The sequence below is a fragment of the Setaria italica genome, chromosome IV (assembly GCF_000263155.2).
Source record: "Setaria italica strain Yugu1 chromosome IV, Setaria_italica_v2.0, whole genome shotgun sequence".
NCBI lineage: Eukaryota > Viridiplantae > Streptophyta > Magnoliopsida > Poales > Poaceae > Setaria > Setaria italica.
In genome coordinates this window covers 34,102,181-34,116,874 of record NC_028453.1, presented here as the reverse complement: position 1 = coordinate 34,116,874, position 14,694 = coordinate 34,102,181, and the positions used below count along the sequence as shown (strand labels likewise).

At 44.2% G+C, this 14,694-nt stretch overlaps 2 protein-coding genes across 3 annotated transcripts; both read left to right on the top strand.

Moving 5' to 3' along the window:
• The first annotated feature begins 267 nt into the window (after positions 1-267).
• LOC101756489 (mucin-19) lies at positions 268-6,945 on the top strand. Its single transcript, XM_004965871.4, has 8 exons — positions 268-606; positions 1,336-1,382; positions 1,970-2,127; positions 3,651-3,819; positions 4,155-4,457; positions 4,607-4,684; positions 5,092-5,571; positions 6,135-6,945. Exons 1-8 carry the CDS (start codon positions 387-389, stop codon positions 6,576-6,578), a joined length of 1,899 nt encoding a protein of 632 aa, XP_004965928.1. The 5' UTR covers positions 268-386; the 3' UTR covers positions 6,579-6,945.
• A 3,106-nt stretch (positions 6,946-10,051) lies between these two features.
• Positions 10,052-14,483, top strand: LOC101755823 (glucan endo-1,3-beta-glucosidase 14). 2 transcript variants are annotated; one of them, XM_004965870.4, is made up of 3 exons: positions 10,052-10,958; positions 11,129-12,168; positions 14,271-14,483. In XM_004965870.4, the coding sequence occupies exons 1-3, from the start codon at positions 10,901-10,903 to the stop codon at positions 14,301-14,303; spliced, it is 1,131 nt and encodes a 376-aa protein (XP_004965927.1). In that variant the 5' UTR covers positions 10,052-10,900; the 3' UTR covers positions 14,304-14,483. The 2 variants fall into 2 exon arrangements, with proteins under 2 accessions (XP_004965927.1, XP_004965926.1); XM_004965869.4 differs by lacking the exon at positions 14,271-14,483 and adding an exon at positions 13,253-13,542 and having other exon boundaries at positions 10,057-10,958.
• The last annotated feature ends 211 nt before the right edge of the window (positions 14,484-14,694 follow it).

Genomic DNA, 14,694 nt, shown 5'->3' with positions numbered 1-14,694 from the left:
AAATGGATAGCGCATGATGCAACAAAAAAGTGAAATCCGCGCTAGTTGCAACTATTCGTCACATATTTTTATCATATTAAACTCATAATAAAATCCAAAAAATAATACAAGAGTTATAATTACCATATTATATGTCATATTCCGCGATAATACGGTTTTGATTAGTGGCATTCCCTATTCCAAATTCAAGAAGGAAGCAGCAGCAGCAGCAGTCAGCAAGCACGAGCTCTGCCTGCCTGCTAGACTGTAGTGTGCCTTTGGGCCCTTTGGGCCGTCGCCTCTCTTAACCCCAGCCGCGCCGCCGCCGCGCACCAGCGCAAAACCGGGCTAGAGCGAGGCCAAAGCGGGGAGCACGGAGCAGAGCCCCGGCGAAGCGGGAGGCGAGGATGATGGATTCACGCCGGTGGCAGTCTCCGGCCGCTGCTGCGGCGGCCGCCGAGGCCGCGGAGGAGGACACCAGCGGCGCCGGGGGCCCGTCGAGGCGGCCGGCGCGCCGCGGGATGCACCGCGCGTCGCCCTACGCGGGTGCCCCCCGCCGGTGGCTCCCCAGGCTCCCCGTGGCTTCGAGGATCTTCCCCACCATGCCTCGCGACCGCGCCCCCTCTGGTGATTCCCCTCCCTGCCCCCCACGTTGTTCCGCGCCTCTCTGCTGACGGCGCTAGCGAGTTTGTCGCCATTGGTGGAATGGGATCACCGTGGCTCGCGTTTGTTTCTGAGATTGGCGTTATTCTATCTAGGGTTTAGTGTTATGCGCTCATGCCACCTCCACGGTCGCCCTGTACCAATGCTCCAACCTAGGGTTCGATGTGGTGGGCTTGTACTGAAGGGTTATCAAATACCTGCTCTGCTGAATCTGCTAGTGGGCTCGTGATCAAGTGTGACAGGGGTCAACCAACTGATGCAACTTAATTGAGCTCTTCTGCTAGGCAGTTCCTGATTACTACTACTACTTTGAGTTTCGGGTTGCTTAAGGTGGTTTGTGGTTGTATGGTTTATTAGTTTTGCTCTTTCGGAAGGGACATAATTGTTGATGTGTTCATTGGTTGTTCTTGGTATGCCATACTGATGTCCAATTGCTATTGGAGGGTCAATGAAGTAAGAAGTGTTTCAGTCGTCAAATATTATAATATTGAATTAATGTATGAACCCGTCCTATATTTAGTTTCTTTGCAGTACGTGATTAGTCTTCTTAGTAGCCCCCACTTGTATATCCCTGTTATAAAGTTTGATGTAGCTATGAAGTTGTCATCATGTGAGTTAGTGCAAAAAGGGTTCTGTCTATCCTGCATCTCAATGTTTCATGTGGATCCTTACTGGTGTTTCAAATGTTTGCAGACAATAATCAAGAGGTTCATCGTGAATCACTGGATGTAATTCCTGAAGTAAGCAGAGTTTCTTCTCTTGAGAATGATTTTTTCCTCTTGATTTGTAAAAGTATGTTTTTTCTATCTACGGAGTCTACTTTTTCAAATAAATTGTTACTACATTACCCTCAAATACTGCTGTCACAGACCAATGTAACCATGCTAGATAACTTCTATTCGTGCATTTCATGGTCTATCATTATGCACTTAAAACTTGAAAATAGTTAGCACAACAAGAAGATACCCACTTAAGCTACCTCGTCTTAGATTGTAAAACTATATCATATTGCTTATATATATGTTGGCTCATTGCGTGAGAATGCGCACTTCAGATGCTGTTACAATGGTACCTAGGTTTGCTTCCCCAAATTCTGTACTTTTGGTTCCATCACTTCATGATTTAATCTTTTTCAAGTTTATATACTGTTGGAGCTAGAAGCAATAAGGATAATGATTGATGACCCTGTTCTCTTTTCCATTTTGTGCATTACTTGCAAACCACAAGATCAGTAGCCAGCTACCTACCTTGTTTGCCTATGTATTCTCCATTTCATTTCCAATCAAGATATATCTGTTAGTTTCTTATGGTGCAATGTGAACCGCAGAGACAATCCACGGAACCAAACACCAATGCTGCAGCTGTTGGGCCAACGATTCAAGTGAGAAATAAATTCAACCTGCTTCTGGAAGGTGACAGAAATCCAAGTCATGGAAATGGTCTTGCTGACATTGAAAATATAATTAACCAGAGACATTTTTCTAGGTAGGTTTTCTGCACCTTCGGAGCTTTGACCTTTGTGTAATACTCCCTTTGTTTGTTTTTAGTAGGTATTTTAGGATTGTAAAAAGTCAAAGTTCATAATTTTTTACCAATAATTAAGTAAACTATATGCATGCTTAGGGAACATGAAAGCTTATAAGTTGGCTCAACCTATCTAAATTACTAAGGTGGAACTGATTCCACCCAGAACACATGTGGCTTAACAGAAATTAGAACAGTAAGGTGGTGTTTGGATAGTCGGAAATGTGGGATGGGAATGGGATATGAGCTTTGGGGGAAATCTACAGCCATGTTCAAATTTTGGGAAAGGGATAAGAGGGGATCTAGGGAAACTTATCCCATCGAGAGAGGTGGGTTTAGACAGGGAAATGGACACCAGGCCCACCTGCCCATACGCTGACGTCCGGAGCACCAACGACGAGTTCCGCCAACCGCTCGACTCGCTGACCCATCCTCCGATCTGGCCACCAGGGCTCATCTCCACCACACCGTGCTCTCGCGCCACCTGCAATCCAAGCCTGCAGCCGCGTAATCTCTTCGCAAGTTTCCGCTGTAGGCAAGCACTGAGCATGCCGCCGCGCTTGCCTCCAGGCCCACCGCCCAATAAAGAATGGGCACAGCCGTGATTTGGCCATGGCGGAGCAGGGGAGGCGGACACCCTCCGCCAATGCTAGCTGCTTGGCTAGTATTCGTTTGGAGCTGCTGCATGCTTCTTTAGGAGTTGTATTGTTTTTCTTTTTTCCCTAGGTCTTTCCGTAGGCTGCAATTACTTTCTAGATCTACTGAGAGTCTGAGACAAGGGAAGCAATACGGAAGATCCTGCGATCAAATTCAAGGCACTGATGAATTCTTAAATGCTAAATATTGCTCCGTTTTGACTTGTTTATGCAAACAAGGAGAGCTCATGAATTTTTCATCTATTTTCAGCAGAGGGCTATTTTGGTCACTAAAATTATATCCCAATCCAAAACTTCATGCAAGCCAAACACAGGAAAGGGAATACAATCACATATCCTTTTCCCTAACCTACCTTGACATATCCCATACAATTTCCCTATACCAAACCCAACCTATATACAAACGCCACATAATGGGCTGGGGTATTACAATAATTCTTTTATTTGAAATAATGTAATTTATAGAAATCACCAGGTTTACCTTTTTTAGAAAACGAAAACCCCTAGGGGAAAAGATGAGGTCACAGTGGGTTTTTAGGGATCTGAGTTGGGCGATTACCAACAAATACTTGATGCAGTTGTTGGCAAAGGATATTACAAGAAACTGAACAAAGTATTTTGTGTTACTTGTGAATGCCAATCATTTCCATTATCATTTCTTCTTTCCATTGACTTCCACAACCAGACTACTGGAGTGGTCACACATCATATGGAGAAATATTTATCCCGTAACAGACGATAGTTGGTGGTTGTCCGGTTTTTGTCTTGAGTTTATTGTTTATTTAAGCTAGGAATTTCAGATACCTGCAATCCCTTTTGGTGTTACAGGGATGAGACAGAGCGTCTAATAGAGATCATGCGGTCAAGGACCCCTGATCTTAGTGTTGAAGACCAGAGAGCTCCGGGCTCTACTGCAAAGGGTTTTGAAACCACTCCATTTTCAACACCCGCAAGACTAATTGATCCTCAGACACCTTGGGGTACTCCATCATCAAATGTAAGAATGTCACAACTTCGCCTTATGATTATTTATCTGTACAGAAGATGTTTGTAAGCACCTGGCAATCCTTTTGCCTTTTGTTAGTTCTATAGGATGTGAATTCTGTCTATATGCTTTTGAAGTTGAATTATGTTGGTAGCTGAGTAATAATTTGCTGAAGTATGCTGCAATTTCAAAAGACATTGTGATTCAAACATTTTTAATCTCTTCTTTTGCATATTAACAGATTGCAAGAGTGTAATTTACGCACAGTGGTTAAGCAATACCATATTAATCCTTATTTTCCGCTTGATTTTGTTGTATCTGATCTTGTGCTTTTATTGGCATTCTAGGCGCATGGCATCGGTTCTTCACCAATTGAAATCGCCAAAGCTTTTATGGAAGCACAGACCTCAGCCTCTGTACATGAGTCTCAGAAGCGGAAATTCAGAGCTTTGAGTCATGGAGTCGAGGCTGATAATTCCACATCAAAAGTGTTCCCCAAAGTAGCTACTGATTCTTCAGTATGCTGGCCTGGTTCAGTTGTCCGAGGTTATCCCAATTATCTTACACCACAAAGCAATAAAGGAAGGGCTCTGCCTCAGCCTCTTTCTCGCACGCCTTATAGTGGCTCTGTATTTCAGAGATCTATTAAGGTTGTATATTGATCTATATTGCAATCGATTTCTATACTAAGCTCTGGCATGCCTCTTTTTGTCGTTAGCTATTTCTATCACTAAAAACGAGCATCCAAATATCACCTTTGGGAGCTATAACATTGATGCTCATTCTTCTGTAATTACAGAGCAGCAGGCATAGTGGTACCTACAATAACTCTTCTGGACAGCCACAACTTTCAACTCCCTTTTCTGTTGGAAGTAAGGTATCGGTTGATCAAGTTGTGTGTATTTTACTGTTACCATGATACACCGTTGTCTATTTTGCTTCATGAAAACAAGAAAGCTTGGGCAGATTGAAGCCCATGTAGCTGTATTATATGTTGGAATTTTTTGTGCAAGTTTGCAATTAGTAATCATTCTATCCTTGTATGTGATTGGGTGATATCGCTCTCTGCTTGGAAGGTTGTCAAACATGAGTATATTCAATACAAATAATTCCTGTAATTCTTGCTCTAGAAAACTTTGAACCGTGATTCACAACTGAAAACGAGTTATAACACTGTATGCTATGTTTAGAGCTTAATGTGCTATCACATGAGAACTTTTCCAATGTAAAGATGTTGTATGCCCACCTGTGCCTTTTGTTCTAATATTCTTATTTAATTTGTAGGCACTAGTAGAAGATAAATTGGCATCAACAAGCGGTAGTATGGTGCAACCATCATCATCTTCCAGAGGACAGATTGATGTTTTTGGGTCTAATACTTCCTTCTTTCCAAGAGATGGTTCTGCTGCTACAAAGAGTATTGCATTCAATCTGCAAGGGCCTGATGGGAAAAGCACCATAGAAAGCAGAGCAACTTCTGGACACACTTCTGCTGTAGACAACATTTCCAGAGGTGCTTCAGTATCTGTGCATCCTAAGTCAAGTGAAACAGCTTTCAAAATACTTCAGCATCTTGAGAGAACCATCCCTTCCCCTACATTGAAGCCACTAGATCTAAGACAGACTTTAGCAAAGAGAAATGCTTCTTCTGTTGCCACCAATAGCCAGATTAAAGGGCCTGATTACAGTATTGGCAATGGTCACAGGCAGAGTGGCACTAATGAGAGTGGTAGTGGTAATTTGGAGACTGCAGATGCAAAGAAGGTATATCCTGTTTGCTTTGTTTAGCATAATCAAATGTACCTATTGTTTCCTAAATGTATATGTTTAGTGCAACGAAAGATTTCTAGCTATCTACTCTGAATCTTTCTTAAACACAAAGTCAATTGGATATACTCCCTCCATCCCAAATTATTTTAGCCATTTTGGCTTTTCTACATCTCCCAAATTATTAGCCGTTTTGGCTTTTCTACATTCATAGATTTTGCTATGCACCTAGACATATATTATATCTAGATGCATAGCAAAATCTATGAACCTAGAAAAGCCAAAACGACTAATAATTTGGGGTGGAGGGAGTACACACTATTGAATCACTGAAAATGTTGTACGCAAAAATCATACAGAGCCACTTTTAATTGTGGCAGTGCAATGCAAAACAACGGTTCTCTTTTCTTTTATTTGCATTTTCTCTTGATCAATTATCTAAGTTTCTTCTCCACTGCTATCATACATCAGTTGTTCACTGCGGATTGGATTTGTTGAAGCAGATTTCTGGTTGCGTCAAATACTCCTCTAATCAGTTATGTTTTACCATGTGTGTTCAGGTACCTCCGAGCAGCCCCAATGCAGAAGAGTCGAGTCAAAGAATTCAGAGCAGCAGAGCTAACACTGAAGTTCCTGAAACACGCACTTCTCAGCAACCTCTGAAATCAGGAGTGACATTCACCTCAGCTGCCGAGGTCTCGGATAAAAATACAAGCAAAGGTTTCAGCTTCACATTCCCTGTTCCCAAAGCCCCAAGTTCTCTCTTTGAACCGCCACCTACACCAACGCTGGCTTCACCGCCGAGGACCCTGCCAGTCACTACCGAAGATATTCCCAAGTTCAGCTTCGGCTCATCCAATGCGACCAACAAGCTGGTCTTCTCCTTCGACTTCTCGGGCAGCTCTCTTGGTGCAGATGGAACAGAGCCAACCTTCAAATTTGGGTCCGGAAGAAAGCGAGAGCTGTGTTACGATATAGCAAGCAAAGATGCGGTTTGTTTCTGAATTTTGATAGATGCCATGTCAACGGATCCGAATTATATCACGATTTCTTTCTTGGTGTGCTGATGAAAGACATCTTCATCTCCCGAAAGTTGGAACGTTCGAGCTATATGCATCAGGACATCGGCCTCTCATTTATCAACGGACTCAAAACTCTTTTCCATATTCTTGGTGTCTGGCTGGATATTTTCGCAGTCGTGGTTGTGCCATAGTGCATCAGTCGATTCGGTCCCCCTCTCTCTATATATACACACTAAGATGCCCATGCGTCATTACGGTAAAATGACATTACTTAGCGCGTGATATTTTTATCGTGTTGTGTAACTTTTCTTACTCTAGTACTATTGGACAGGCCGCCCCTCAAATTCAAGCACTATTTTAGTGTAGCTAGCACTGTAGATCATCACTCAGTTTTTCAATTTTTTATTTTTTAGTTAGGTCTGTCCCGCGTACATGTTTTGTTATTTTTTAAGCTAATAAATGATCCCTAACGTTTGGAAATTAAATATGCACCTAAAAATTTAAAAAATCTTAATACTACGTATGGATACATGTAATTTAATTTTGTGAAGTTCAATTCATTTGAATAACTCTCGCTCAATGCATCACAGCGTGAGAGCTACCTCACTCATCTACCATCAACTAATGCAATATATATATGCTTTAGAGGCTTTCGTATCTGAACGTGAACGGAAGTCCATAAAGCCTCAGCATCCTCTTTGGTCCTTTTGTTCCAAGTGTCACTGCTGATATAATCTGTGGAAAGGATGGTGCTTTCCTCGCAGAAGCCGCGTCTGATCCTCCGCATTTTGACGCACGCCTGCACCGGCCGGTCTGGACGTCTGGTAACCAAAGGGGGGCACGGAGGGTGACCTGGCTGGATGCCAAGGACAGGAGTCGAGTCCGAGTCATGAGGTGAGAACGACCGGTTCGATGCCGAAAGAAATAGCTGCCTGATTGCAGCACCGTCGACTCGTCGTCGTTGGGCCAGGACACACACAGGCTGGAGCCGCGTGGCCGGGCTGATGGAGACGGCGAGTCACCATCATCCAAGACGCCAAGACGGCGTCGGTTGCGTTGGAGCTGGAGACCTGAAGAGCGGGGGAAGAATCTCGGCCGTGCATTATTGGTGTCCGGTGTCCCTGCACTGCAGGTATCATTGTTGGAGTGAGGCGTCAAATCATACGATTAGGAGGTCTCACCGGCCTAACCGCACGGCCACGGCGGGCCAAATCGTTGCCGTCCAGTACTCCAGTAGCAGTAGGCTAAAGGCTACTGCGACGGCACCTCACCTCACTGACACGAGTGGAGCAAGACGGGATGGCCGGGTAATCCATTCACTAATGATGCGTTGTTATCGCGTAATGATTCCTGTTACTTTCTCGTACTTAACCACAATTCACAAGGGGGTCAGGGGCGATCCAGCGTCGCTTTCTCCGGCGGGGCCCGCGGGCTTGACGGATCGAAAATCCACCCATGCCAGCAGCTGATGACAGCGCGGGGCCCGCTCGGAATCCGTCGCCATCGCCGCAGGGCTGGGTGGGCCCTCCGCCGGAGAAAGCTCTCCTGCGATGAAGGCACGAAGCCATTCGGTGCACGGGTCGCATGGCTCTTTCGAGGACTTATCTGCAAAAAAGCTAGACTCTCCGATAGATTTTTATAAAATTTTTCCAGTCAACGGCGAGGTCTTCGGATTCGAGCAGCAAAGCAGCATCTTGGAAAAGAGAGAGCTTTGTGGTGTGGTAGTGAGTGTCCGAGTGACGACCACTCCCAAAAGCACCACACCACATCACCGTGCCGTTGCAAGCTTTTGGTACCCAGCAAGCATTGCACTGAGACCGCCAAGAAAAACACGAAAGGAAAGGTGGTTGAGGATTAAGCACAACAGAAATTGGCTTTTAGTGCCACTAAACACGGTACGGAGGCTCACAAGCTCAAACCCAAAAAGGCCAGACGCGTGTGCGTTCCACTTTCTGATGGTGATGGGATGTGTTTTCTGACGGGCATCAACCACCTTTCGCTCCACCTACAAAAATCAGTAAACCACCGGTGCTCGTCGTGGATACCAGCACAGAATTTGCTCGTTGTGTTGCAAATCCTTTTTTTTTGTTTTCCTTTGGGTAAGATAATGGGGGCTTTGGATGAGTGGTCAAGTCGTCGGGATGTACTGATGATTCGCGAAGGAGTAGAATTGGAGAAGAGAAGAAGAAGTTGTCGTGTAATGACACTTGCTTCGTACACGACGACTAAATAATAAGCTAGGCATGGAAAGTCATGAGATCTAGGTCACGAGGAGCATGCCTAATTATCTACCAATGATTCCTTATCTTTTGTTTTACGAGCTAACAATTTTCGTTCTATTGTTCTAAGCTTGCAAAGTTATAATATTTCTTAAATTGACGTAACTTTCTTGCTCAATTCAAGCATTTTACATGTGAAAAGTTTTTCTCCTTAACAAACATTTAAAATCAACATGTCTACTTGAAAACATAAAATAAAGCTATATGTTATTCATTCCCACGGTCCGTGTATTTATAAGTGTTTTTAAAATAAATTACTTGAAATTTATTAGAACTAGGAAGCCTAAAAGAACATTGCAGATCGTTTTAAAGAGGTGGAATGCAAAACCACGGAAGAAAGCCAATCTCTCTGTCACTCGGTCATGCCACAAGCTCGCATAAGGATCTACAAGAGTCCAACATGACCTTCATATGAAATACAAAATAGCATTCTTTATTTTCTCACTCATTTTTAGGTTGCAACTGGTTCAAAGTTAGTGAAGTCGATTGTGTTCTTCTTCCGTACGTTCCTTACTCTTGAATTATCATGTCCCATTGTCTTAACAATGTCACTAATCCATCTATACCCAACCCAACTTCTTTTAGAAATCCTTGGAAACCCTTAATCCTACAACAACAGACTATAGCCTATAAAAGCTCTATGATTAAGCTAACAAAACCTTTATCCGTAAGTAACTCACATACACCACAAAACCACAATGAATTCACACCACCATATACCTTTTCTCTAATAAGTTGTTACTTCTTTTTCACATATAGTATGACACACATAGCCTCCACCTGGAGATCCAACTTAGAAAACGCGTGCGCAGCCGACACACCTTTTATATTAACTCGTTTGCGTGTCGCTCCTTGACTCTTACAACATTCCTATTCTGCTCGACGTTCACTTAATTCTTGACATGCTCATATACCCCTACACCTCTGGTTTGGAATTTTGAAAAATAATGCCCATCAACACGGGAAAAAAAGGCAACCGCAAGCACAAAAGAAAGTCCTAGATACGTGTTTTAACAAATAAAATATTATAAAAAGTTTGCAGGGATGGCAACGCGAGACACCTTGGGACTTTGGAGGGGCAACTTGCAAAACGGCCACCCTCCTCCGTCCCCACCACCGCCGGTCCACGACACGCACGCACAGAGCACCACACCACCGCCACGCCGCCTCCTGCCCCTGCAGCACAACTGCTGCCTCCGCCTGCCCACCCCGGCTGCTTCCTCCCCTCGTCTCCGCGTTTTCAAAAATCAAACCCCGGCCGTAACGGCGAAAACCCCATCCTCCATCGGAGAGGGAGAGCCGGAGCAGTGGTTGCGGTTCCCCTCCCCGTCGCTCTCGCCACCCGCCGCCCGCGGCCGGCTCTGTGTCCGGGGCGGAAGGCGGTAGGCACCTCTGCTCCGCGCCCCTTCATCCCCCACCGGCGGCCCCCCTTCCTTCGTCAGGTCACCAATCCACTTCGTTCGCCCACCCTTTTCAGTTTGCCCCCCGGTCGATCTCCTTCTCGCTAAGCAAACCCTCTTCTTAACCCCCCCGCGGCCGTCGCCGGGAGAAAGCTCCCCGCTTTTCGTCCAGGCATCCTTCCACCACTTCGCTTTGCTAGTCCTGTGCTGCGCTACCTGTACAGTCCTGTGTTAGAGGACGGCGCGGGGGTCAAGATTCCTTCTTGCCGTGCCCTTGTTGGTGGTTGGTAATTGCGGCGGCCGTGGAGTCTCGGTGTGTGGGAAGTGAGGGATCCGTTGTTCTTTTCCGTTCTTGGCGATTCTCTTTCCCGTGCGACGGCTGAAGTGGCAGCGGCGGCGGGGGGAGAGCAGCCGCCGGTGCCCGGCCTTGGAGCGGCCCCAGTCCGTCTATGGAAGTTGCGGCCCCGGCGCCACGCTTCGGCTCGGAATTGAAGTGCGCAGCAAGGCGCTGCTTGCCTGCCCCTCTGACGCTGCTGGTGCCTGCCCCTCTGACGCTGCTGGTGCCTGCTGTGGCAGTCTCCTGCTTGGTTCTTGCTCCTCGCTGAGGGATTGCGGCACTGAGAGGATGGCGCCTACGACGTTGCTGCTCCTCTGCTGCTGCCTCCTGGCGTTCCCGCTACCAGGTACTGGCATTTTCTCTTATGCGACTTATTCAATTCAGTGGTTTATTGTTGTCGTGATCGATTAGTGAGCTGCGCTACATATGCATTCAAAGATGTTACTAGTATGTGACAAAAGAGGAAATTTTGTCGGGGGAAACTGAAATTTGATTGGTGGTGTTTGTCGTGACTAGGTTCGCTAGCGGTTGAAGATTTTGTCGGGGGTTATGGGATAAACTATGGGAGAATAGCGAACAACCTCCCTTCCCCGGATAAAGTGGTGGAGCTCCTGAGGAAGTCAAAGATAAGAAATGTCAAGATATATGACTCTGATCACAGCGTTCTCGATGCATTCAAAGGGTCCGGGCTCAACCTGGTCATTGCAATCCCCAACGGGCTTGTCAAGGATATGGCTGCAAACGAGAGCAAGTCGATGGACTGGCTAAATCAGAATGTGAAGCCTTATCTCCCTGAGACGCGCATTATTGGGATCACTGTGGGAAACGAGGTTCTGGGAGGCCAAGATCAGAGCTTGTACCAGCCACTTGTTGATGCTGTGAAGAATGTTTATAATGGACTTAAGAGGCTCCACTTGGAGAAACAGATTGAGATTTTCACACCTCATTCTGAAGCTGTTTTTGCTACTTCTTATCCGCCCTCTGCATGTGTCTTCAAGGAAGAACTCATGCCATACATGAAACCTCTCCTGGACTTATTTGCAACGACTCACTCATCTTTCTATGTCAACGCGTACCCCTTTTTGGCTTACACTTATGATCCAGAACATATTGATATCAATTATGCTCTCTTTAAACCCAACAATGGAATTGTTGATCCGAATAACAGCCTGCACTATGACAACATGTTTGATGCTCAGATAGATGCAGCTTATGCTGCTCTACATGCCGCAGGGTATGATGACATGGAGGTTCGGGTGGCAGAGACAGGCTGGGCTTCTAGTGGAGATCAAAGTGAAGCAGGAGCTTCATCTGAGAATGCAAGGACATATAATTTCAATCTCCGTAAGCGGCTCTTCCTGAGGAAGGGAACTCCTCTGAAGCCAAATAGACCAGTGAAAGCTTATATATTTGCCTTGTTTAATGAGAATGGGAAACCTGGAGCTGGCTCCGAGAAGCACTATGGGCTGTTCCTTCCTGATGGAAGGATTTCATATGACATCGGTGTCTCAGGTCTACTACCTTCATCTGCATCCTCATCCATGCTGTCCAAGAAGGTAAGCAATTGCTTCTTTCCCTTTTAGATTATGCTGCTGATTCTGCCATGAAGTCTTGGTATTATTGTTAGTTCTCATCAGGTGATTGTTGGATTGGATTTAAGTGTGAATGAGTCTGCCAGTTGTGGAGCCATGTTTCAATATTAGGAATTTGGGACTGTCGTATGATACCTTGCATGATGGTAGTTAATGAACAACAAATAGTTTTCTGGTATCTGTGATATTTTTGCAACTTTGGAAGCAACATGCTGCTGCACGCACTAGTATGCTGGGTCTTGTGTGTGAAAAATGTAATGCTGAGGACATCATGTGCTAGGTTTTTAGCCCATAAGTTTGATTTCATATTGTCAGCCAACTTGACAATCCATGTTTGAACATTTTGTGGCTCCTGAAATCCTCATTCGCTGCATAGTTCGGATGTGTGAATACCCACCCTTATTTTCATTGTTTTATAACAAAATAACATGCAGTGAGTGGTAAACACTGATGCTCAATAAAAAACACATGATGTTCACTGGTCAGAATTAGCTTGGCTAACTCTTTCCTATTTGAAAGCAAACAATTTTCTTTGCTTTCTGAAACCTCCTCTGTCCAGTTGGCCTGGGCCTATTATTGTCTTTTAACAAATTGATAGCAAAAGGTACAAATGACCTTTCACTGATGTTTTCTCAAGGGCATATTTTTACTTGTCACCAATCAATGCCAAATTATTAGAGGTGATCCTCCGATTTCATATCCTAAGTCCCCAGTCTTTTCCAGCAAAGCAAACCACTTAAGTGCGAAGAGACTGTGAATGAAGCTTAGTACAAAGAACTATGGGTGTCTAAAGTAGTACAAAAAATATGGGTGTCTTATACTCATTTATGTCTAACAAATAACAATTGCCTATGCTCTTCAAATGTAGGCATGATAAATACAGCACTAGAATTCAGAAATCAATTGCGGTATCAGAATATTTTCCTGATTTGTGTAGTCAGTTTGCTCCCTGAATTCTAGTGCTGTATTTATCATGCCTACATTTGATTTCTGATACCGCCTCATATTGAAAGGTAACCTGACTTGAGCACGTTATTTCTGTTTGCAGAAAATTCGAGCTGGGGGTTGGATTTTACACTATTTGGCTACAGTTCTTCTATCTATTTTCATTTTTTGGCCATAGTGGAATTGAGGACGGCATAGGCGCATAGCACATCTGTAGTACATGTACAATTGAGCAAGTTAGAATGTTGGGAATGGGAAGTTCACAATGAAAATTCAAATAATAGTACCATGCACATGAGTTCTGCTTCTTGCAATAACTATTATCCTCATGCTGATATGCTTTTTGATGAAAACCGTACTCAGTTTATTTAAAAAAGGATTCCTACTCTAAAACACTCGCTCCTCAGCTTTCACATTTCAGCAGTTGAAATGCCGTATCAAACTGTTAACCCTGTGAAATAAAATTATCTATTGTACCAACTTGTAGCCTCCTAGGGATTTGTTTTTCATTTTTAGCAATCAGGTTATAGCCTCCTTGGATACCTTTTAGGTGAATTTATTTTTATATGGGATGTGCATCAAGCGGCCAGGCTGACAAAAGATTAACAAATCATTGTTCTTTCTTCCCCTTCAAGCATTGTATCTTGACATATCAGTCACCATTTGACACTCAAAGATGCTGACCTTGCTGACCGAAAGATCAGCATTCTTTCTTGTGGGTATGATGAAGGATTGCACGTGCATCAATCCTGTGATCTGTTCTAAGAATGTCTTAAAAAGCAGTAGTTGCAGTACCTCGGAGAATATACATGAAGATATTAAACGGCATCGAAGGATATGATATGTGATGTTGCTGCCTCTTGTTAAGCTTTGCCGAGAGGCTCCATCCGTTGACTGAAGCTCTACCTTATTGATATGATATTAAACTAAGTCTAGTGATGAAGCAATCATATCTTAACAATATCCCCATCATATCTTACTGATGGAGGCTTTACAGAGTGATACATATCCTTGCTAATAATCATGTATTACTTTCCGTTGCCATCTTTATAAAGAAAGGAGTTGGTGCAAAACTAGTATATATGGTCATTGTTTTACTGAATCACTCCGTCCTTATACAGGTGAGCAGGGCATCAGTTGCTGCTGAGGGATGAAGCAATCATATCTTAACAATATCCCCATCATCTTTTTTTTAAAAAAAAAACAAGTCTGGTGATGTAGTGGTCACTCCTTTCATTTCCCCGGTGTCCTTTTTGCATTCCTCTTTTGATCTTTGCACAAAGAAAGAATATAGTATCAAGACAAAAGTAAAGGAAAACTTTTGGCATATCCTATCTTTTTAGCCCCTGCTTTAGACGAAAATTATTTCTTCCATGGAATCTTTGATGATCTCTCTTGCTCGTTAAGTACTGACGTACTGTGGTACGTGCTCAATCAGAGAGCAACTGAGCATTGGATGCCACTGCATTGACATGTGCTATGAGGTTAACGACGGATTAATTTACCCAGGGATTGTCCATTCAATTTGTACCGGCTATGCCATGC

What these genes read in the sequence shown, in the direction of transcription:
- LOC101756489 (XM_004965871.4), top strand. Translation starts at nt 387, where the DNA reads ATGATGGATTCACGCCGGTGGCAGTCTCCGGCCGCTGCTGCGGCGGCC. An exon ending in TCGCGACCGCGCCCCCTCTG is followed by an intron (nt 607 to 1,335) that starts GTGATTCCCCTC and finishes AAATGTTTGCAG; the next exon opens with ACAATAATCAAGAGGTTCAT. An exon ending in CCTTTTCTGTTGGAAGTAAG is followed by an intron (nt 4,685 to 5,091) that starts GTATCGGTTGAT and finishes TTTAATTTGTAG; the next exon opens with GCACTAGTAGAAGATAAATT.
- LOC101755823 (XM_004965869.4), top strand. Translation starts at nt 10,901, where the DNA reads ATGGCGCCTACGACGTTGCTGCTCCTCTGCTGCTGCCTCCTGGCGTTC. An exon ending in CCTGGCGTTCCCGCTACCAG is followed by an intron (nt 10,959 to 11,128) that starts GTACTGGCATTT and finishes TGTCGTGACTAG; the next exon opens with GTTCGCTAGCGGTTGAAGAT. An exon ending in CATCCATGCTGTCCAAGAAG is followed by an intron (nt 12,169 to 13,252) that starts GTAAGCAATTGC and finishes TTCTGTTTGCAG; the next exon opens with AAAATTCGAGCTGGGGGTTG.